Raw genomic sequence first — 24,277 nt, 5'->3', positions numbered from 1 at the left:
ATATATATATAAATATATAAAATATACATACATATATATATAAAACACTATATATAATATAGACATATAATATCACTAATAAAATCATATATATATATATCAATATATATAAATATACACATATACTATATATATATATATATATATATAATAATATTATATATATAATAATAATAAAACATATATATAAATATATATCAATACACACATATATATCTAAAGTTACACACATATATAAAATACATATATATATTATATATATAGCTATAGATATATATATTATATATACACACACATATACACTCACCGTTCAAAAGTTGGGGTCATACTTTGGAAATGTCCTTACTTTTTGAAGGAAAAGCACTGTAACTTTTCAATGAAGATAACTTTAAACTAGTCCTTAAACTTACAGAATACACTCTATTCATTGCTAATGGGTAAATGCCTATTCTAGCTGCAAATGTCTGGTTTTTGGTGCAATATCTACATAGGTGTATAGAGGCCCATTTCCAGCAACTATCACTCCAGTGTTCTAATGGTACAATGTGTTTGCTCTTTGGCTCAGAAGGCTAATTGATGATTAGAAAACCCTTGTGCAATCATGTTCACACATCTGAATCATCGCTTTCAGCATTGATTCATATTGGCCGCTAGAGGGCGCCACATGCGCAGAATCCATCTACAACCCGCTGCATCGGTTGAGCAGGATTGCTGAAGTGGTCACCAATACGTATGGAAGAAATAAACCAAGGGGGACTGCTTTCCCATGTGGAGATAAAAAAAAAAAATCAGTAAAAAAGTAATTGCCCCCCTAAAGCTAATTTATAACTAAGTTTAAGGTCTCTCTGGTCTGCAGATCCGCTTTAACAATTTTGTTTCCTGTTCATGACCGGCCAGTTTAAGGCCACACCACAATATCTCATTTAGATTTAAACCCAGACTTTTACTTGACCACTCTAGAACTGTAAAAGTTCTGTTTTTTTTTTTTTTTTTTAGTCATAAGGAGCTGGACTTGGGGGAGCAGTGTGGAACATCATTATCTTGCTGGAAGTGTGTTTGTGCTTAAGGTCACAAACTGGTGGTCAGAAAGATTCTCTATATTGAGGATTTCCTGCTAGAGAGCAGGATTCACAGCTCCATCCAGGTCCTGAAGCAGGAAAGCACCCCCAGGAAATCACACCTCCATGTTTGACTGTAGATATGTTCTCTGTTTTGTTTCAGCCAGTGTGAGACGAGTCTGCGTTTCTTTTGCTTTAAAACTCTTCCATGGATGCCACGTCTTACCAGTCTCTCGTTCTGTCAGATCATGTACCTTAGCTGGGGCAAGTGTGGCCTGCAGTGCTTTAGATGTTGTCCTGTTTTGTATCTCTTCTTTTTGAATTCCTTTAGATCGGAGCATGAGGTGTTGTGGTTTGAGAAACATTAGCCTACTTCATGCTGTCAGACAGGTTCAGATATTCCTTGATTGTGCAGATCTGGCAGTGATCAGGCCTGGGTGTGGGGAGTGGAGCTACAAACGTGTTTAATTTCAGTCATTTATGTTTTCACAAGGGTTAGCGCTGCATGGATTGAATTTCTCTTTTACTAAATTATTTTTACTCACTTATCTTTGTCTGATATTAAAATAAATTTGATCTGCAACATTCGAATAGAAACAGGAGATCTGTAGCAGGACCCATACATCTCCACATCACCAAAAGGAAGGTCAAACAGACACAAGCTGAGTGCTTCAATAGTTTTTATTTTACTTAAAAAAGAGGGAAAAAGTTCACATTGACATTTAGTCGCAATATTACAGCATATTGAAATTCTTCTCAACCGAAGTAAAATACAACAGTTTTTCATTTCTTTTTATTCTTATATTAAAAATATCAAATATTACTCAACTAGCAGTGCTTGCATTTTCTTAAGATATGTAGGCGTAATAGCAGAAAGGTTGGCATTTGTGTTGATGTCTCTTCCTTGAATGACGTCTATTCGCGCAGAAATGACCGACCTTTGTGTTACCTGGCCTGATGTCACTGACAAGCTGAACATGCAACGAGGGCATCTACACAAATCATCCTACACATAACACTGGTGCAGCAACACACTTGGAACAGGCTTGAAATGCAAGAGAAAGCAGAAGAAGAAGGAAAAAAAAAAAAAGCCAACTGTTCCATTTATTGTATTATCAACCCTCCCCACCCTCCAATCAACCCTCATGTGCCCTTGCATGTCTACAAAGTGAGCAGAAATGAACCGGCGGACTTCCTGGTGATCCATTCACAACAGTTCACCACCACAGACGTGGTGCGCGAGAAAATCCGACTAAAAAAAAAAACAAACAAAAAACATCACTACCTGGATAAACTTCAAAAAACAGACTCCTTAGAGAACATCTCTAGTTGCACAAAACTGTACAGGCACAAATATTATATATATATTTTTAAAATAAATAGGGCGAATTTGGCCAAGACTCAGTGGGGAAGACCGTCCTCGGCCTCGTGAGGAGACACAATCCTTGCCGTTTCTCGGAATGGCTTCCCAGCCGCCTAAGGTTCGTTTAGTCCCTTTAACACATACTCACACTGCCAGTGGACGACGTCCGCAGTCCTACTCACACACCAACACGCACAAAGCCAGGAAGAAAAACAAAACAAAATGGAAATAGAAACAGATGAGGAACGTTATTAGAAAACACGTAAATGCCGTTTTTCTGGAATGCCTCTGATCAGGAAACTAAAACTGAGCTATTGTCCTGTGCCACTGCACCAGGCTGTGGTCTTTGGGGACCCCCTCCACCCGTCTGGATGTTTCTCAATGGGCTCCCATGCAGGGAGGCCGGTCATGTTGCTGATGGGAGGTGTTTCAGGACCTCCCCGAGCGTTTGGCTTCCTCTCTTCACAGGATTATTGGAGGTGGGGTTCAGATGGAGGAGTGAGGGGCGACAGCAGAGACGAGCTGCCTGCTGGGAGCGGAGCTGGGCTGAGGCAGGAGTACTGAGTGGGTTTGGATGGAGTCTCTCTGCCCCCCTGGTGTCCGGGTGGAGCCCTCAGGGGCGGCGGCGGCTTTAGACGTCAGTGGAGAAGTAGAGTGTGTTCTGCTTCAGCTGGGCGAAGGAGATGGGGGGATGCTGCAGGTAGTAGAGCAGCACCTGGACCTACGGGAGACAGAGACAGGTGGAGGGATTGGTTCTGAACCATTTGTTATATAACAAACACAAACTTACAATAGATTTTACTGGGACTCATTTCTTTATCTAAATAGATCTGTCTTTGAATCCATCTGTATGATTGGATTGAATTGAGACCATACTTGTTGCGTATTGGTGGTATCTGTGCATCAGCTGAGCTTTATTGAAAATATAGGCATGCCTAACAAGAAGCAGAGTCTAATTGTTAAGGACGGTGGTCCTAATAATTATTAGGAGAACCACCCATAAACACAGCAGCTACAGGTCTTTTTTTTTAACCAGATTCAACACAGAACAGCTTCAGTGCAGATCAATGGAAAGTACCGATTATCAGGTCTTGTCACAGACCCCACTGGACTTACATCTAGACTTTGCTCCATTCTAACACATGAACTTGTTCTAAATCAGGGGTCTCAAAGTCCAGTCCTCAAGGGGGCAGTGTCCTGCCACCTTTAGATGCGACCCTGGTCCACATACCTGCCAGCCCTGCTGATGACCCACATTTCTGATTCAGGAAAGCTGAATCAGAAATGAAGACCCCGGCTTTCGAGCACTAAACTTTGGGAACCTGGAAGTAAACCATCCCATACTTTTGCGGCTCTGCCTGTATTTTAAGGTCTCAGGTCGTTGGGAACCTCTAACAGGTTTTCCTTCAGGACTGTCCTGTATTTGGTCCCACCCATAGTTCCTGTTCCTGCTGAGAAAAACTATTCCCACAGCATGACGCTGCCACTACTTTGTTTCACCAAGGCATGGTGTGTTTAGGGTGATGTGCAGTTAGTCTTCTGCCACAACTGTGTTTTATGATTAGAGCACCCTAGGCCTGGTATTTGCTTTGTCCACTTCAAGGTGTGGTATGAAGCTCAAATGAGACAACTTAAGGCTTTTTTAATGTTTTTTTCCCCAGAAGGCAGGATAAAGTACAAGATTAATATCTGTTCAGCCAACAGATTTCCCCACCTGAGCCTTGAATCTCTGCGGCACCTCCAGAGTTACCAGGGAAAATTAGCAGATTTTCTGTTTCTCTCAGCCATTTGTTGGTAGCCAAACTGAACGAGTGTGCACGCCACACTTTAAAGATTTGTATTTGTAGAAAAACCCTTAAAGGTTTTGCCCCAACACCTCAGCTTTGCACCACTTTATCTCGGTGGGTCACATTGTGGTTGCAACGTAACGAAATGTGGAAAAGCTCAAGTGCCATCAGTGCAGGTAAGTGTAAATGATCCCACATGATCCACGTAAATGTTTTTGAGAAGTTTAGAACTATAGTTAAAAAAAATCAATATAGTTTAAATTTTGGAAAAAGGCTGGAGAAGCATCTTTCTTCCAAGTTTAACACTTTGTATGATTACTCATGTATAGGCTAAGGACAAAACTGTTTCCTTTACAGACAGCAGAGACCTGCTGCATGTGCACACGGCCCTATTTATGGTGTTTACTTCAAACTTGTTTATCCAGCTTAGGCAAGACCTCTGCTCCATGAAAGTCGTCAGTCAGAAGAGATAAATAGATGGTGAACAAGCTAAATACAGCTGGGAGAGAAGGGCCCACAGAGAGGGGTCCCTGGGCAATGTGGGAGTCCAGCTAATCCAGAAAACATGTGCAGCAGCGGAGGAAACGCGTGTTTAGTCACTCGTTAAGGGGCTGTTGCTTAGTGTCCATCAACACGATGACTGACGGAGGACCAGAGGAGCATCAGGGAGTAACCAGAGTGCAAATTGTGCCTCAGATGTTTAGTTTTTTTCTTAAGATGAAAATTTGTACCCATCCTCCACCAGCCTCAGGAGTTCAGGTCTAAAAATCGGCGTTTCGGGGGGAAACCTACCTGTGCCATGACGTCATGTGACCAGATGTCGGAGGCGCACGTGATGTGCTGGCTCTTGGCGCTTTCTGACTCCGAGGGCCTGAGCAGGGTGGGGCCGAACACGGTGGCCAGGTTATGGAGGGACATCTTGTTGATGGGCTCCTTCTCAGCCACCCTGCAGGAACAGCGTTTATTTTAATAAAGGTTGTTGACACAAAGACAGACAGCAACTGCAAAAATGGAGGATTAACAAGGAATGTGGGGAAAAAAAGTCAGTAAGACCACAATCTGTATTTTAACCCTGTTGTAAAACAGCTGGAAGTCATCGAGGAATAAGAGCTAGTGGTTCCAGGGGAAGATGTTATATCGGTGAAATTAAAAGCAGCTCAGGTTACTCAAAAGAGTTTATAAATGTGAAATGTCAGTCAAACAAAGGTAAAGCCCACACCCATTTGCATTTTGAGTATAAAATACGTATAAAGAAAGCTGAAATATAGTAAAAATAAAACCCAGCTCAGCGCCTGCTCTACAACTTTGGCTAAAAAAATTAAAGCTCCTAGCAAAGCAATTATTAAAACGTCAGGTTTAGCCTTTTTTTCTTTCGTTTTCCTGCACAGCAGGATGACACTATATTAGTGATTTGCCACGAATATGGAGCTCGGGAAAAATTATTTTCTTTTTGTAAAAGTTTATTATTCATTTATTAAAAAAACTAAATAGAAATGGAAGAGAGTTTTTTTTTAATTTAAACATAAAAACTAACTGACCATGGAGGATATTCATAAAGATGTAACTGTTATTAATGCTTCTGTAACTATTGCAACTAAAAAAAAACGGGCTTGTACAGGTTGGTGACCCCTGGCCTCACCTAAGCTGATGGTGTGAGGGGTTTTTGCGTACCTTTTGAGGTGCTCCAGCAGAGTGAGGAAGGTCATGAGGTTGGGGTCGGGCAGAGAGCGCAGAAGGTGCATCATGCAGTTCTCCTTGGCTGCGGGGTCTGAGAGAGCTGAAACAGACAGGAAGCAGAGGGCCAATTATGTCCCGACAGCCGTTTTCACTCTGAGAGGGATCTCCTGCAGCCGATCTGGAAATTCTCCCACCTATGCCCTCCATGAAGGCCGGGTAGAGACGGTCCGTGAGAAGAGGCTCCGGCAGCTCCCTGAAATACAGCTTGAGCGTTCCTGCGATGGCGTTGATGTCCATGTCACTCAGCATCATCAGGATGTCTTTGGTATCTGCGGATCCCACGCAAGGACAGAGCGGTTAGAGACGGGTCGCACGGCTTCATCGCCGTCGCTCAGAGGCACAGCTGCTTTCTCTTTGCTCCTTCCTCTGCAGTGAGTCGCAGACGGGGGTCAAGGTCCCGACGCAAAAAAATCAAAGGTGATCCAGACGCTGGCCGGTCAGATTTTAGGGAGAAAAAGCAGCTGTGAGGGAAGCTGAGAGACTGTTAGTGAACACAGGACTTGAACAGTTGACAGCTGTTCCTCCTAATGTCTCCTCACTGCAAGACGGGTTCATCCCCCGTAAAAAAAACGTAAAAAAACACTTTTTACAGGCAACTTTTCACTGATCTCAAAGTTTCTTTGCAATCTCCACTCAGTGAAGAATTATCCAGTCTACAGGTGATCAGGTTTAGATTCTGAACTAGATTAATCAGTCCAGAAATATCCCTTTAGCCCTTCGCTAACGGCCGTGGTGCACAGCCATATTTTCCCTCACTGAGCTCCTCACAGACTAGACGGACAAAACGAGCAGAACTTCTCCTCCCTGGAGATCTCATGCTCCTCGCTCCGTAGCACATGTTGCCAATATCAAAAACTGACGCTGTCCAGGATCTGTAGTCTGTCTATTACAGACTGTTTGTGAATGTCATGATATTAAACAGGTATGTATGGGAGCCTTGGATTGCAACATCTGCGGGGTCTAAAAACAGGAAATGGCTGTACTTATAGGGCGGCGTGCTTTGTGACTATAAATCTAGACCATATGGAGAAAAGGAGCTATTTTTTGCTCGAGTTAAGGCTCAGTTTTATAGTGAGGTCAGGGAGACGGATTTAGACCTCGTGGTTTAAGACTTGGTGGTAAGGAGCTAGGAAATATAACATGGTAATGTTGGCCCAACAAAATGGTTTAAAAGATAATAAGCACTGCTTTACATTGTCTGGAAACTAAAGGAGAAAGACAAGTCACACAGTGTGAGTTGCATGATGTAACGGTGTTGCACAGAGACAGAGAGCGGAGCTTTTTACTTGTGTCGAATGCTAATTTGAGGGCCTGGATGTCCGTGGCCACCCCTGAGATCCTGTAGATTCCCACTTCGTCGATCCCCCTCTTCTCCACTTCCTCAATGCACTGACGGACGATGTAAGGCACCTTGGAGCGCTCGCGCCTGTGGATGGTCGCTGCGGTTAGTTTTTCAGTGGATGAAATCAGACAAGCCTTCCGCGTGGCGACACAATGCATTCAGCCTCGGCGCTTACTTTGTGACCACGTTGATCTTCACTCCAAACACCCCGCTCTGTTTTTTGGACGGCGTTCTCTTCAAGCTGAGGTCCCGGCTCGTGAACTTCATGGAAAACTCCACTTTGATCTGCAGATTCAGATGCAGATATATGTTCATCTCAGAGGCAATTAACTCCTTTAGACACATTGTTACACAGCTGGACAATCATGTCCAAGCGGCTCAGTTTGTTGTTATCACTGCGACCGTACAGAGCTGGTTTGTCTGGCAAAATGTGTTAATCACAACTGTCTAGAAAAAAAAAAAAAAGACCAGTTTGATATAAACAAAGCATCCGGCTGTCATTTGGACTTCCTGTGGATACGGCCAGAAACACAGCTGTGCTAAAAACGGTGTTTAATCCGAAGAGCTGCCTCTCCTGGACATAATAAATCACACTCTGGCAGAGTGCGTCCCTCCTATAATTGAATTTAAAAGAGCAGCTTGACACAATTCTTACCCCGTTCATCTCGATGACATCCATGTGCCAGTTCTTGGACTGCACGGTCTGTGGGTCCAGCTGAAAGACACGACAAAGAACACTTAAAATGTGTTTTTTTTTTCTAAATATGGGCAAAAAACTAAATCTCTGTTATCTTTTGTTTCCCAGGGGAGAGCTCAGCCTGAATGACAGACACGGGCAATGTGGGATTCCCATGGTACAGTAATCTTCAGTGGAAGTATAATACCATAAACAAAAAATTTACTTTAGTTTTTCATATCACAACTTGTAATGATTTTCACAGCTGGAAATATTTCCAAACAGCTAAGTTTGTCTTTCTTAAAAGCAGAAGGTGACGTGTAGGAGCCTCGTTTCTGCCAGCTGACCGGAAGTGTGCAGCAATATGCTGGAGTTGGGCAGCACTGGGTTAGTTTATGCTCCGTACGTCCTGGACACTCATTAAAAAGGTCCACAGGAGCGGTGGGACAGAACATTTTAGTGGTTTTGAACTGTAACCTTTCAGAACCTTGGTTGATACAGGATCTCATGAGCGATACAACAGGTGGGATTCACTCCATCTGTACACCCCAGACGGTCAAAAAAAGAAAAGAAGGACAACTTATCAACCCATTTGTTGCTTGGAAATAGCTTCAGGACAAATGTTTGCTGTGAAGCAATAAACAAAAAAAACTGTTCCTGCCCGGTCTCGAACCGAGGACCTTTCGCGTGTTAGGCGAACGTGATAACCACTACACTACAGGAACTGAGCAGTACCCTGCAGCTGTCCACTATAGTCCCCCCCTCCCCCCCGCTCTCACAGCATGGTATCGCTGTCAAACGTCTAACTGAAAGCAGGACAGCAGGAAGGAACCAGGAAGCTGAAAGCAACACAGACTCCAAGCTTCTTAAAGCGTTTCATACATCTTGAACGCATTTCACCGGCTTTTTGTGCGTCCCTAACATCGGGACCAAGTCAGCTTCTATGGTGAGGACATGGGTTGAAAATGCTTCCCAGCAGCACAGTCACAGGCCCTGCTTTAGGAATGAATGATGGCATTTCTGCTGTGCTTCCAGCACTTGCCCTCGCCGGTCTCTCTGGGGTCCAACAAAAGCTTCAGATTGGCCCAGACGCTTGGCCCGCTCCTCAGCACATTCTGCTAGTCTGAACTTCACATCCCGAGAAGCCCTCTGAGACCTCAGCGAGGGCAGCCTGGTGTTGTCTTAAGACCCCCGTAGTCTGTGCGCTCTGCATGAGGCCAAAACAGCAAAGTCTATTTTTTTATTGTTGGTTTTAGCATCTGCACACGGCAGTGCCATTACACCTCTGCACACCATTAAACATCCTCTCCGAGTGCATTTCATTAGCTCATAAAGGAGCTATTTAGTTCTTGTTTCATGCATTTCTAATACCGTTCCAGGCTGTTTTCCCAGCAGGGACGCAGTTTGTGTGTCAATGGATGGGTAATCACCACAACTAGGTCTGCAGACAGCTACTGCCAGGAAGAGAGCTAGAGTCACTGATAACGCCACCACTGGCGTGCTGAAGGAGACTCAAGGAAAACAACAACTCCTTTCCTAGATTTCCTCGCCATTACAGAAAACCGATTAAATATGAATGTACTCAAACAGGGTTGTAAAAACAAAGAGGATCCATTAAAGGCAGTGGCTGCACTCAGTGACCCTTATGAGACGCGGATCTTCCAACGGGGCTCCTTTTTATTAAAAAATACTCAAGAGAGGAACTTGAGCCATTGGCCTTCCTTGGCTTTCATGGGAAATGACTCACTTCGACCCGGCGGGCACGCAATGAGCAAACTGACTTAGTCTGTGCAGTGCGTCTGTGTGAACTGGATGACCAATGGGGTGGGGGTGTAATAGTGCAGAAGGTTGGTTAGTTAGGGTACTTTAGAAAAGGTAAAAATAACGCTGGATAAGCAAAATCTGTACAGAAATGTCAGAAAGTGATCACTGTTTAAACTAATCAAGGCAGTTACAACCTATAGCATGACATACATTATGAACTCTTACTTTTCACTGGTTTTAATGTATGTTTCTATTGTCAAGGGCTTAAAACTGATATTAACTCTCTATATGCTAAAGAAAATGGATTCCTTTGTTTTGTGTTAATCCAGACAAATATCCTTTCTGGAAAGAATGCCAAAAGAGAGTTTTCACTGTTGCATGCTGTCTTTTAGGGTAATGCCACCCTGGCCAAGATCTCTTTGAAACCTTTAATATATGACAAAGATCTCTGGCTCAAACAAGCAAAGAAATCCTTTACACCTAAAGTACAGCTGTTTGTTTTCAGCATTTTAGTTGCCTGATGTAAAAGTCTTCAATATGTTTGTTAGCTTTATTTCAACCAAAGTACTGCTCTGTGATTTGTGGGATCCCTGTTCTGTTCCAGAAGCAGAAGTGAGGCTCGGCTGGTAACGATGTCCCTTACTAAACCTGACCTCAAATATTTACTCTCACTGCTCGCCCTTCATGGTGTTCAGGAGGAAAAGACCGCAGCTGCCACACAGCCCGGTCCATTTGTAGACATTAAAGAAAATCCACGGCTGATTTCTGTATCTATTCACCCTCCTGGCTGAGCTCTCTCTCTCTCTCTTGCAGTCGTGCAGAACGCAGGTGGAAATATTGTGACCAAGACTCAGACAGCTGCTAGCCAGTCTGTTCAGTGTGTACTCTGTCTGAATGATCTGCACAGATAAGATGAGGCACGCTGTTTGGCAGCCACATGGTTTCAAAAAGCTGCTGGTGAGGTCTTGTTACTGCTGCAGGCAGACCGACAGATTCACTGAATCCAAAGGTAAAAATAAAGGCTGTTCCCACCCGGTTTCGAACCAAGGACCTTTCGCGGCCGGACCCCGAAAACAACCCTCTTAACTTTTCCCCAATTCTTTTTCTATGGTAGCTGAATAACTATGGATGTATTGACCTTTCCAGTGTAATTTTGGGGGCGTTGTTTCTTCTGCTTCAATAACTAAGGAGCAGCGTCAAAGAGAGCTGGAAATAATCCCAAACCGTGTCAATCAAGTCTTTTACAACTCAGTTACAACTTTTCTAGAAGTTTGATCATGTAAGTACAGGTTTAATCTTCAGGAGAAAAAAAGACAGTTTCCTCAGTCTTCTTAGTATTGATTAATAGCATTTTTTGATAAGGTGTGGATTGGTTGTAAAGATTTGGCCAGTTAGCTAATGAAATAGCTAAATAGATACATAAACTTCAGTTAAAATCTTATTATTTTATTGACAATGTAAGAAAGCAGTATTTGGAGCCCAGCTGTCGACCTGTCCTCCTTGACTGGCATAAGCTTAGGTCACAGAAAATCCCCGAGTCTCACACCTCTGAGCAAACCCCTCCCTGTGTGACAGCCACTGACGTACCTGAGGAGTTCAGGGTAGAGCTCTTAGCTCAGGTGAGCTTTGTGTTTGATTTTCTATCCATTTGGACACATTTAATATAATTTAATAATATCAATATCCTTATTGTGACCCAACTTCATTACTCGTTTCAGGGTGACACTGCTGGTGTATTTGCTCTCAGCACACAGACGGCAGTCACACCCAGCCAAAAGAAAGGTAAGTTGCATCACATTTGCCTCCTATGTTTACTCTGGTGATATATTCAATAATAGTACATTTTCTTCTTTGTTTTCTTTCCATCCCTCCATCAGATGTCCCAGTGGTACTAGAACGGCTGTTTACAGCTTCTCCACGGGAAAAGGCTGGCGGTCTGCTCTATGCCCTGGACCATTCTAGGTGGACACAGCCAATGAGGGATACCATTGCCCAACTCATGGTCCTGACCGATCCACAAATGTAATTTGCTGAATTTGGCCTGCACACCTTTCTTTATGAAGGAGCTGGAAGCTGCGCTCCAAAGCATCAAAACAGGTTAAGGAAGAAATGCTAAGAAGGAACATCCCACTGGCCGGCTGTGCAGGTTCTGCCACAGGCCTCTTAAGCAAGGCCCGAACCGTCCACACATCCACACCAGGTTCCCTGATGTGGCAGGAAAAAATATCCATTGTTCTGCCAAATAAATCTATTGTCCAGAGAGAAATGACATGGGCTCTGTCCATGTCATGGGCTCTGTGAGTTCTGTCAGTCCTCTTTTTATGAGGTTGAGAAGGGGAGATGGGCGGCGGAAAAAGAGAAGTGATGGCTGGCTGTTCAGACAGCCATAGCTTTATGTTCAATACTGTAAATATTCTGTCTTTTAAATAACACTGTTCTTCTCATGTTTCCTTTTTTTATGTATTGCTATCTGGCAAATTCCTACTACCTTTTACTATAAAATATATTTATATTTTGTGATATGCAATTCTTGCTATGGCAATTAACATTGAACTAAATACCAGAGTATTTTTTAGAGATGCTGTCTCATCTGAGGAAAATGTTTTACATGTGTATATGATTCTTGAAATAATTCATCAATTTTGAGTGTACACAATTACAGAAAATAATTAATTTAGTTTATTTATTTAGCACTACTTCACAGCAAAAAGAGGTGCATTACAAAAGGACTATGTCTTTTTGATACCCACTCCAAATTCAATTCACATTACTCCAACCATTCTAATTCAACACAATGCAATAACAGAGATAGAATCTGATTTTATTCCAATTACATCCACAAAACTCTGAATCAAACAATAAGGATTTGTTTATTCTGATGTCTCTTAAGTTTGTACCTAAAGCATGTTAATATTTCGCCTTTATATTCATCTTACATGAACATGAAAAACAAGCCAACTTTTTAAAAAAAAACTTCTATGGTAACTGGAGATGGAACCCAGGTCAGGCAGCAGGTACCGTTTTGCTGGCTGTCGGCGTCCTACACCTACATTCAGCTGGCCACCGTTAGGAAAACATGATGACCACTACACCAGGGGAACTGGCTGACTGACTCCACCTCCCCCTCTGCTCCTTTTTCACGGTGTGTGACCTCGGCACGACAATGTTGCAGCTGCTTTCAGGCTGACTGCTGCAGCAGCTCCACGAGGTTGCAGAGTTTCTCAGAGTACGCGCGTTCACACATTCAGTCCACCGTCAATATGTCGGGACTCCCCTGCAGAATAATTCACTCGTCACAGGACGAGAGAAACAAACGCTCCACAATGACAAATGCTCGGTGGAAGTAAGTGCAAAAGGTTTTAAATGCTCTTGTTAAACAACAAAAAAAAGAGTAACTTTGTTCAAGTAATGAGAGGTAACAGCAAAAATGTAGACAGCCTCATTAAATGAACACTACCCATTAGAAAGCACCCTATCTTTGAGGTGTTTGAGCTAATGCATGCCGTTGACAGTCTTCCAAAAAACAACTGGATCCTTTGATCTGCAAAAAATTATAATGAATTGCTGCTTTAATTCCCCCTTTGTGTTTAATCACATTTTTCCTCCGCTGCTCTCTGGCTGATTAAATATTCATTCAGCAGCAGAGAGCTTTTTATTAGTTCTTTAATTAGAACGCAGCGCAAACTGCACGCCTGCTTGGCTTCAGCAGGATTACAGGAAGTGCTGGTGCAGTGAGTCCCAGTTAGAACATCACACGGCTATATGTTTTCTTCGTGGAATACAAGTAGCACAGCTATTTTTAGACGTCCGTATCACATAAGCATACTGTTTACATGTTCATCAGTGGCGAGTCCATTTACCGCACAGATGCTGATGGCATCGGCGCCATGGGAGGTGCTCAACTCAGTTGCTATATTGCATTGCCTCCTTACTTGCAAATTTGAGCCAATAGATGGGGATTTTCAAAAACCAAGGGCTGTGATTTGTAGCGTGGTTTCCTTGCCAGCCAGTGTATGCAATCTGCATGTAGTTCCAGTAAAAAGGAGCACACAGATGACTTCTACACTTCTGGAGGATGACTGCCAGCAGCCTGGATGAGTGAGAGCCTTGCAGCCTACTGAGCAGGGATTTATCTCATGATAGGAGCAGAAAAAGGAGCTAAATTGTTTATTTAATGACACGATGCTGAGAACTTTCTTGACATAATGATTACTAAACACAATCATTCAATAAGTTGAGGATTTCTTCATCTCATTAACATCTCATTAAAACCGTTGTTGATAAAGCTTTTCCCAGTGAGTCAAAGCAAAGATAGTTTCTGGAAAACTCTCCAATGCAGTAAAAATGGTGACTTCATCCCACCAATGCTGGTTGATGCATATTCTACACATACCTACATACATTGGTATCAAGCTGCGTCACAATTACTCTACACTGGTTACAAATTCTTTAAAAACACAGATTGCGATTTGAGAAACCTATCTTATTTGGGAAAGCATCATTTTTGCTAAAAATATGTCATGAACATAAATTAATGTTTCATAAACAGTATTGTGTGCTTTTTTTTTGCTCATGAATTGTAATTTCTAAAACACCATCTTCACAAATGTAATTTCTTCAAACCAAATCCCTCATAAAACCCTTATGGTGAGATGGTTATGGTACATAAGTACATTTGTTACATTCCTGATTCAGTTCACCTTAACGGTAAAAGAACATCTAGCTCTTTTGGGAGATAGAGATGATCTAAATGAGGGTTTCATTTTCCCAGATACACCCTCATGTGGGGATGCTGCATAGTACAACACTGAGCTCATTATCTCAGTTTTCTGGTGATTTGTAATCTTTATCTCTGACAGCATGTAAGCAATAAGATAGGGGCTTTTCAGTCGGGTTAAAGCATTATCCTTACCTGCACATAAGCAGTATGACATGTCTGCAGGAATTTTCATCTAGGCTCTTATGTCAAGTGATATGAATGCTTTTGTGGAGTCGGGTGAAAGGACACAAATTTAAAACCTCACTAAAACACATTACAACCGCCTTACCAACTTACCTTAAACTATCAGTCACAATGTAATGAAACCCAAACCCTCACCACCTACTTCAAAGAACAATGCCTTGCTTTCATCCTCCAGAGGCAGAAGCCACCCTGCACCTTTTCAGCCATACAGCTAGAAGTCAGGGGGTCATAATAAGTATCAACTTGAGAATATTTCACTGACCTCCCGCTCGCCTCCCTAGAGCTCATTAACCAATCACAATGCAGCACACGGGGGGATAGATCAGGGCCAATAAAGGGCTATGCCCGGCGGTAGGGACAGACGGATATTTATGTGGCCTACATAAAAAGGCCAGTAAAGGGCTGGCTGGCATTTCAGGCAAGAGGGAGGGGTGAGACCCTCTCATCTGCACTATTCAACACACTTAAATGGAGAAACATAATTTGTTATGAGGGCTAAAATGCGGAGGGGGTGAGAGGAGGGATGAGTGAGGTGGAGGGCAGGTGATAAGGGATAGATCACGATGTTCTTCTCTCTGACGGCTAATCCAGTGTGATGGCTTCATTGTTTTTTTTTTGTGTTAAGCTGGTTAAAAGTCCACAAAAATAACGCCCAGAAAGCGGGTCACCAAGCAAATGGACCCAAAATCCAGCTAACAGTTAGCCAGGGGCTACTTCATCATCATTTGCTCTTTTGGAAGAACACATAAGATGTATGATGTCTGGTTCCAGTCCAATTAGTGTTCCCAGTCAGCCTCCCATCTCATCTCGCAGCGTCTTAATTAGGCACGGCTGTCAGCTGAAGGAGGAAGAACATTTCCCCGGTGTTCCTCCCTGCCCTCACAAATCGTTTCTCATGCAGATTCATCTGAACATAAATTAGATAACATGCTGCATGCCATAGGTGCACACAAAGAGAAAAAGCAATAATGTCTGCAGCTTTCCCTGCCCAGCTCAGAAATCACAGTGGTGCTTTTTTTGCACTTTTTTTTTGCAAGTGAGGTGCAATTTTTTTCCGACGTAGAAATATAAAAATGCTGGTATTCAGGGGATTTAAAACAAATATAAGAAAAACAAGCAAATTAATCTTGTCATCTCTTCACAGAAACACCCTAGAGGCTTTTGTATGTTGCCGTTTCAGGCAATGAGCTCAGATGATTTAACATTATCTCATCTCTGCCATCCAACAGAGATCCCAGTCACGTAGGGGCAGAAATGCTGCATAGGGGAGAAATAAAGGGAGAATTATACAAGGCCTGATAGGATCAAAAGACAACTATGCATGCAACTGCAACACAAATTCACTCAGCCGACAAAGAAACGTCTCCTTCGAGATGAATGAATGACTGTAAAAATGAATGGGACCTCTGAGAAGTGGTGGGGGAAAAGGAGATTTTCCTGCAATTTTGGGCTAGGCTGCAGAATCACAGGCAAATAAACGTGCAAATACAACCAATCTGAGGACATCAGCAAAACACAGAAACCTCTTTTATACCATTGCTGAAAAGGCGACAGCAGCGTGTGTCAATATCAGACCTATGGGTCAGTTTAGTAAAGGTGGGTCTTAAAGTGTAATCCCTCCCCTAATTCTCTCAGATTGACAGCGGTCAGTTTCCTAAAGCTCCTTTTGAATAATTTAATGTACGATCAGAATTCAGGGAAAGTCTCATCTTGGAAGCAGATGCTGAAGAAGCTGAATATGTTCACTAAATCACAGCTGAAATTCTGGAGATGCGCTCATAGGGAGAAGACTGCTGAATAAACATGTGCGAATATGAAGCAAAACTGCCTCACAACATCTAATTTTATATCAGTTAGTCATAGCTGAAGGTGCACGTGGGGAGCTTTGCATATAATCAGAGCTGCTTCACGTGCTTGCTTGTGATATTTAAGAGGAATAGAAAGGGTATTTGGAGAAAAAAGAAAGATGGCAGTCTCTCTTTAGCTCCAAGGAATGAGTCATAATTCAGACCCTGCATTTTAACTATGCCATAGAGATCTGTATGCCTCCGCCCGCACCCATTTATGGGAAATAGACCTTAAATATAGAGCTCATGTCACCAAATGGTTTTAAATGCCCCCCTTTCCAAAAAACTAGGATAACTTTTTCCATTTGATTTTGGTTTGAGCATAAATCAAAAGTTAAACAGTACATCTCTAAGTTATAGATGTACTGAGAATTAGGCTAATAACAGGAATTGGTTGATTTTTAGCTTGGTCAGCTGCCTGGAGATTCAAAAATCTAGTTTTTTCTGAAACATACCATACCTAAGAGCTACCAGGCAGAAGCAACACTCTTCGGTGTGGAAGTTGACAGTGTAGGAAGAAGACTAAGTCATCTGTTTTCTGTAACAGTGAAGTGTTGAAAAACAAAATCATAGGAGGCAAAGTAATAAGGGAACCTGTTTGAAAATAAACACATTTCTCTGAGATGTTGAGACATGTCTGAGGTTCAATCATGCTGTGAGAGAACGAGAGCAAGCATCACTTGGGACGATAACAGGAGGGATAAAAAGAGTTGCTCTGTATTATCGCTGAGCTTTCAACCCCATTTACGGAACATGCTGGGTTTGGATCTGGAAATGACAAATTTTGTGTAACCTCAAAACAAAATCAAAGACTTACAATATCTGGGGAATACATACCCGCTGTTTTAACAATGTTAGATAAAAGAACTGAGCTAATCACTAGTATAGTGTTCAAAATTCCTATTCACTGTTTAAAAAACCCTCACCTCTGCTTCTGTAGTAGATAACTGATGAAAGAGTCATAGCAGAAAGGCTGCAATGCTCTTACATATTCTTACCGTTTTTACAGAGAAATTGGAATAGGCCAAATTCTGTATCTGTATGTCAAAGTTTGATGAAAAGCAATGATTGGAAATTGGCCACAAAATTCTGATCGGTAGATCTCCATTTTCTTTTAAATTTATGCCATAAAAGGCAGTACAACTGAACGTCGCTTCATGGAAAGACACATTTCCAATGATATAAAACAATGCAGACATGGCAGACAATCTTGAGGGGCCTTTTAGAATCAAGTGACTTCCTAAAAGCAAAAAGAAAGAAAATATCAAGATGCTAACAATGCATTTTATCAGTTCAACTGAAGCATAATATCTAAAATGAACAGCAGAGGGAGCTGTTCTAACAAAGAAAACATCTCAGATTCATCAAGTCATTCAATTGTTTCGCCTTCACCAGAAACTTAGTGACAAAATAAAGGTGTAAAAAGAGGCTGGGATGAGCTCATGGGAGCAGAAGGTTTACCTAAATCAGAAAATCAGAGATTTTTCTTTAGTGTCCGGGGAAACTATGAACTCTCCTTGTCTCTGCGTCACATCTCGAAACATTAACATCCTGTTCCATCACAAACAAGTGTGATTATTTCTCTGACACCAGAGAGAATAATAATCTCCCACAAAGCCATATTTACAGCTATGAACATTTGCCGCATAGATCCTCTCATAAATGTAAATTACATGAGGTTTTAACTTTGTTTTCTAACCAGGTCAAAGCTGTGGCATCAGTCTCCTCTCCGCCGACAGAGACAGTCGGGCAGAATGAACAGATATAGACTGAGAATAAAAGAGAGGCACCACGACCAGATGGAAGTGACACAGTGATGAATGCGGGAGCACAGATGCAGCAGAGAGAGGATGCAAAGCGGAAAGAAAACAGCTTGTGTATGCATGTGACGTGTGTCAATATGTCAGACCTTTTGTCTGAGTAGCTTGCTGCGGACGCGGCCCCATAGCTTGGCCCCCGTGTTGGAGTGCCGCTTGAGCACCGGGGTCTGGGGCTGGCTGGACAGATTGTGCTGGTTCTGGTCCACGCAGCAGTGCTGCTCCAAACGCTCACACACAGAGTTCAAGTTTACATCCGACACCAGGATCTCAGTCATCCCAAAGCCGCCGAGGCTCCCTTCCACCGAGAACGCAGGTGGAGGAAGTGCTATGCTTGAGGAGAAGAGGGAGGATGAAGGATCTCCACGTAACCCCTCACTGATGGTTAGACCAGGTGCTGGAGAGCCGAGGAATGATGAAAAACGTTGGCAGATTCTTTTTTTTTTTTTTTTTTAGGTTCAAAAATTAAAAAGATGAAGAGCAGAACGAGAGCTGGTTCCGGCCATGACCTCCCTGACAAGCCTCATAAAAACTCCAGGTAGGATCCTGTTTCTGCGAGGACTAGTTCCACAGTCAGCTGCCAGCATCTCCTCGCTGTGTAATCTGACTTGCAGCACAGCAAACGGAAGCACAGAGAGCTAGGAGAGGCAGAGACGGAGAGAGGAGGGAGAGAGGGAGCCAAGCAGGAGGGGTGAATGAGCTGCTGAGCAGAGCTGCTTCTCCAGATGTGGATGGACACACCTCCAAAGAGGGGAGGGAGGATTAAACAGTCAATGAGAAACGAAAAGAGAAGGAGAGCAAACGGACAAGAGAGAGTGAGGGAAGGACGGGTAAATGTTGCACTGTTTTGGTCGGTACTTTGACCCCTTGTCAACTTTTCCCAGAGCTGCTCAGGAAGGATGATGTTAGCTTGACCAGCTCTGACCGTAGACTGGCTGGCCATTCATCAACATTAAATGTTTTCTGCACAGTGAAGGCACCATACCCAATAGTCCGTGGGCCAGAATCTGTAGGACGTCTCCTTAAGAAGTTTCGTATGAACTGTCAGACGGCAACTTTCTTGCACTTGGATCAGTTGCTACACATAGCAGTGATCTCAAAACACCAATGTTCTCACGTTTTCACTTGCACATTAATAAGTTAAAGCCGATAAAAAATCTAAACTGTTGCGCGCCGGTCCAAGAGGTCATGTGATTCGATCTTTGCTGCTCAGCCAATCAGATCGCTGTATTGTCTGCTGAGCGAGTTCAACCAGTTCATCATGGCTGCGCCCGTTAAGGGTTTTAAACATTTGTTTCCAGACCAAGAAAGCCCAATAATAGTATTTTCTGGCACCAGTTGGCAAAGATCTTTATGGCAAGGCATAAGAAATAGCCCAGACCATCCATCATTCATTTTCTAACACACTTATCCCTGCTGGGTTTGTGAGGGGTGCCGGTGCCGATCTCCAGCTGTCAATGGGCGAGAGGCGCAACAGTTTAGATTTTTTATCGGCTTTAACTTATTAATGTGCAAGTGAAAACGTGGGAACATTGGTGTTTTTAGATCACTGCTAAGTGTAGCAACTTATCCCGGTGGAAGAAAGTTGCCGTCTGACAGTTCATACGAAAAGTCACCCTACATATTCTGGCCCATGGACTACAACAGCACATGCTGACCACAACACTCTTCAGTGTGGATGTTATTAATGAGTGAAGAAGACTCTAAAAGTTTTTGATTGCCATTTTCCATATCAGTGAAGTCAGAGGATGCACAGAGAAGCTATTTGAAAGGAAAACTGCACTTTTTATGACATGCAAGAGATACGTCAGCGGTTTCTTTGGGCTGCAAGACTTTTAGCAAATGAGGCTGAAAGGAGTGCAGCCAAATGCTCTGTTATTTTTTTTTTCATTTTAAAATCCTCCCCCCGTTATGGAAGATACCACGCCTTCAGTATGGCGGCTGTTCATTCAAGCTGCTACGACGGAGACCCAGCCTGCAGCAGGGTTTAGTCATTTTTATACGGTTGTAGTTTGGTTAAAAGTATGACACAGACCCTTTGGTGTATGACAAGGAAGCTGTCGAGCTCCTGTTAGTTCACACCCTAACATTTTGGCGAAGTAGCAAAGTGATCTGGACTGGACAGACGAAGAGCTGGCTTATTCTTTTAAGGTATCTCTCAGTCACTGAACAAGCAGGATAAAAAAACGTTGGCAGCATTTTAGCGAGCCAGGGTAAGGCTGTGCATTCTCTTGGGAACTTTTTGAAGAAGTTTAAAGAAATGCTAGCCACGCTAATCGTGTTTAGCCACAATAAGATGCTAAGGGGGAGTTTAAAATATTCACTTTGTTACTGTGTTTTTCTTAGTTTTAAATTAGTAAAGCCCTTTTTTCCAGGGAGTGCCCTTTCACACACACAGTGTGACGTTGCCTCTGCTCCAAGATTAATGACTGCTCATGGTAGGAAAGCTGGATAGAAATGCGCCATCAGTGATTCAGAGCTTTAAAAAAAAAACTTAGCCCCAAATCCCTAACAGTGCATCTCTATAAGAAACATCTTTCCTTCTCTTTCCATTATTCCCCATTTCTGCTTCTTTGAGTGTGTGTGACTGCCACTGTGCCTTCCTCTGCATATCTCTGATCTTACCACTGACTGTGATCCAGTTTTCCACCAAATCACCTCACCCTTTTACCTAAGCCTAATCTGTTGACACTTTTAACTCAAGTCACATTTTGAGAGCAAATCCCCACCGTTGTACAACAGGACATTCAGGGTGGACTGCTCTTTAGTGGAGTCTTCCTCTCCATAATAAATCAATACGTGGCAAGGGAATCTGTGTGTGCCTGTCAAACTCCATCCCTTTCTTCCCTGTCCCGACCCGCTGGAATTAGAGTGGAAAAATATTCAGCTCGGGAAAGGTTATGGACGCGAGGATGCATTTTAAATGGATGAGGATTGTGATTCAGAGTCTGTGCGTCTCCTGACAGGCAGACGTCTTTCTGCTGATCGCTCAGTGATTTATGAAGGGCCGCAGGTAGGCAGAGAAAAATGGAGATTCATTATCTTTTATTGTAGCAATGAGTCACAAACAGCTGTGTTTACATGGGGTGGGGGGGTATATTATTTAACTTTAATGTGGAATCTAGAGTAATTGATCTTACAGTACCAATCTACACTCATCTAGTCGTCACAAGGTGAGTTGGATAGCCTCAGACAGACTGTACCATAGCACAATATAAAACCAGAGGGTTAGCGTATCTTCTGCTGTGGTGATAAAAGAGTGAGCAGATGAAAGGGCAAGGGGCACGCCGTGGATGTCTGACTCTGCGAACTGGAGGAGAAGGAGGAGCTTTTGTTGTGGAGGAGACCTCAGCCAACCCCTCAGCACAGATTATTTTTAACTTGCGAGGTCGTAGCTATGAGACATACACACTCCATGCGTCACAACTTGGAAAGAATGTCTGGGAAAACCATGTTTTGAAAATGGCAGAAAAAAAGAAACCCATAGGGAGATGTGGGGGGATATTTTGGGCAAGATGGGAGAGAATGGGAACGCTGGAATAGCTTTGTATATGGCAACTCATAAATGTTTAAGGCTTTTTTATATAAAAGTAGTCTCTGCTATCCATTAGACTAATATACGTAAAATGAGGGAAAACAACAGCTAGAAATGACTGTGTTCTTCATGGGATAAGATCAGTGAATGGTTAACAATGGATTTGTCAGAAAGCATAAAGACGTGGAAGATGATCATATACATCAATCCATGTCTCCTGCAACCATTTCAAAACTAAGTCTCATATCAAGATTGAAAGTATGGCAAGCAAAGATCAGAGCAATCCAATGAGTACTGTATGGATATATGAAACGTACAGACAAACTTAATTCATATTCAGAAATGTGTCTATGTACCATTTCTAAAGAACTACAGCATGGGGAACAACATAAACAAATACTAATGAATATTGGAAGTAGCTGCAACCAGCTTTAGCACCTTGACTGAAAACCAAATGTTCACCCAGAGATGTGCGTTTTGCAACGTTAAGCACAACGCAAAAGCCACCAAGATACAGAATCCTTTTTAAAAAAAGAAAAAAAAGAAAAAAGAACAAAAAAAGTTAACTCCTCCTGGACCAAAACGGACACTTGCTATCTCTGTTTAAATCCACAGCATGTCCTCAGATGAATATATTACAGGGGAAACGTTACACTTCTAAAAAGCCCGGACATACTGAACATCATGGTGGTTGCAGTGGACCAGAGGAACACAGCTACTACGGTGACAGAACAATTAAGCCAGTAGACAATCTTTTATATTTTCTTAATCTTGAACTTAATCCACAGTTTGAATTGAAATTTTTAGGATATTGAAAAATTTGATGACTTTTTAAACTACTGCCGTTTACTATGAGTACTATTGTTTTTTCTTTCCCATAGAAAGAGCTTGTGATCTCCATTCTTCTGCTTCTAGTAGTCCCTCTTTCAAGGATGAAGCGATTGACTGAGGAATTGCTGGCCAATGCTCAGCCCACCAGGGCGAGGGACTGCTGCAAAGTCAACAACCCCATACAGTCAACTAATTAAAAAACTTTCTTTTATCTGCTGCCTATCAGGTAAACGACGTTTGACTGCTCTGTTTTGTCATTTTGATTAAAATGCCCCGAGTAACTGAGTCTAACCATATGATTGGATTTTTATTCAAATGAACTGATAGATTTTAATTGAATTTGGATCAAATTCAATTCAACTTAACCTCATATAATAGCTCCATATCTGTTTGTTGTATTCTAAGTCTGTAGCCATTACAGTCCATCCTGTGAAACTCAAATTCAATGAAATGCTTTTTTATAGATAGTCTTACAGCATTGTAATCCCTGTCTTGATGAATTATTTGATAAGTGTAAAAGTGGTTTTACTTTGTTTTATCATGACTTCAAAGCTCAAAAGAAGCTCCAGTAATTAAGGCAAAAACATTTATCTGGTTTTATAATGGCTCTAATTTAATCTTTTCCGCTTCTTTCACTGTGACAGAAATGCCTGAAAGTCAAATTTATGGCCAGTTCAACCAGAGTCCAAAGCTTCACCATCCATCACCTCAAAAAAAAAAAAAAAAAAACTGAGTGGAGACATTCACATCTACCCTGCCCCCACAGATCCCCCCCTAACACATATTATACAGTCTCATACTCGCTCTCACTAATGTCAGCTCATCATTTATTTAAGATATTAAAAAGAAGACAGAGCCCATGCAGACTTGTTAACCTAGAACGTAATAAAACCTTGTGGCAGTTCCTCAACTTTATAGAGCCAGAGCTCTATAAAACCTACCTTTATTTCAGATGTACCATTGGAAATCTAAAGAAAAAATGGATATTGGTGTACCTGGGTAACATTCATCTGAATTCTGACACATTCAGCTTTGAGGCTTTCATTGCATAAGTGGAGCGAAATAATGGACATTCTTTCCCTAAAAGGCCTTGAAGAGAAATAAACCCACTGCAGAGATAAATTAACACTCTGGGATGAATGGCTGAGGGGCCTTGAGCTTGGGAGACATGGGACTGATAAAAAGACGACAGATGAGAGCACAACAGGAGGAGGCAGCCCATCAGGGAGATAGGGCTGAGGGTTCTTGTGGGAATGGAGAGCCACACAAAGAAAGTAAGAAGTAATTAGTCAAAACCTAGATCTTTGAGAGGTTTTCTTTATTAGAGCATGGCTTTGTGTTAGTGTTTGGTTACGAACGCTTAAGGGTTTTCTCTAATTGTTATTTCTGCAAAACTATCGGTCATCTTATACTCCGTCAACTCAAACAGCCAAGTATGTCTCCAATAAAACCATAAAGGTGTTTATTGTCACTATCAAATGTTCACACATGAAAAAGCAGTTGGTTTAAGCCAATGTTCTTAATTATAAATGGGCTGGGTAGGATTGCTCCCAAACC

General features: G+C 42.3%; 1 protein-coding gene and 1 non-coding gene across 7 annotated transcripts in view; both read right to left on the bottom strand.

The window, feature by feature from the left end:
• Nucleotides 1-1,721: 1,721 nt before the first annotated feature.
• Nucleotides 1,722-24,277, bottom strand: part of abr (ABR activator of RhoGEF and GTPase) — a 156,380-nt gene continuing 133,824 nt past the window's right edge. For 4 of the 6 annotated variants that reach the window (XM_012871244.3, XM_012871246.3, XM_021320845.2 and 1 more), the window contains 7 exons: nucleotides 7,943-8,002; nucleotides 7,463-7,572; nucleotides 7,232-7,371; nucleotides 6,080-6,214; nucleotides 5,880-5,985; nucleotides 5,001-5,154; nucleotides 3,053-3,142 (listed from right to left, as the gene is read on the bottom strand). In XM_012871244.3, coding sequence (XP_012726698.2) covers nucleotides 3,053-3,142; nucleotides 5,001-5,154; nucleotides 5,880-5,985; nucleotides 6,080-6,214; nucleotides 7,232-7,371; nucleotides 7,463-7,572; nucleotides 7,943-8,002 — 795 coding nt within the window. Of the gene's footprint in view, nucleotides 3,143-5,000; nucleotides 5,155-5,879; nucleotides 5,986-6,079; nucleotides 6,215-7,231; nucleotides 7,372-7,462; nucleotides 7,573-7,942; nucleotides 8,003-18,446; nucleotides 19,405-24,277 lie in introns of those variants that run through there. The other 2 variants (XM_012871248.3, XM_012871243.2) reach the window with 2 other exon arrangements.
• On the bottom strand, nucleotides 8,616-8,688 carry trnav-aac. Its single transcript has one exon. It is a non-coding gene; the product is annotated as a tRNA-Val (tRNA).

This window comes from Fundulus heteroclitus, chromosome 11 (genome assembly GCF_011125445.2).
Source record: "Fundulus heteroclitus isolate FHET01 chromosome 11, MU-UCD_Fhet_4.1, whole genome shotgun sequence".
NCBI lineage: Eukaryota > Metazoa > Chordata > Actinopteri > Cyprinodontiformes > Fundulidae > Fundulus > Fundulus heteroclitus.
This window is presented reverse-complemented; position numbering and strand designations above follow the sequence as displayed.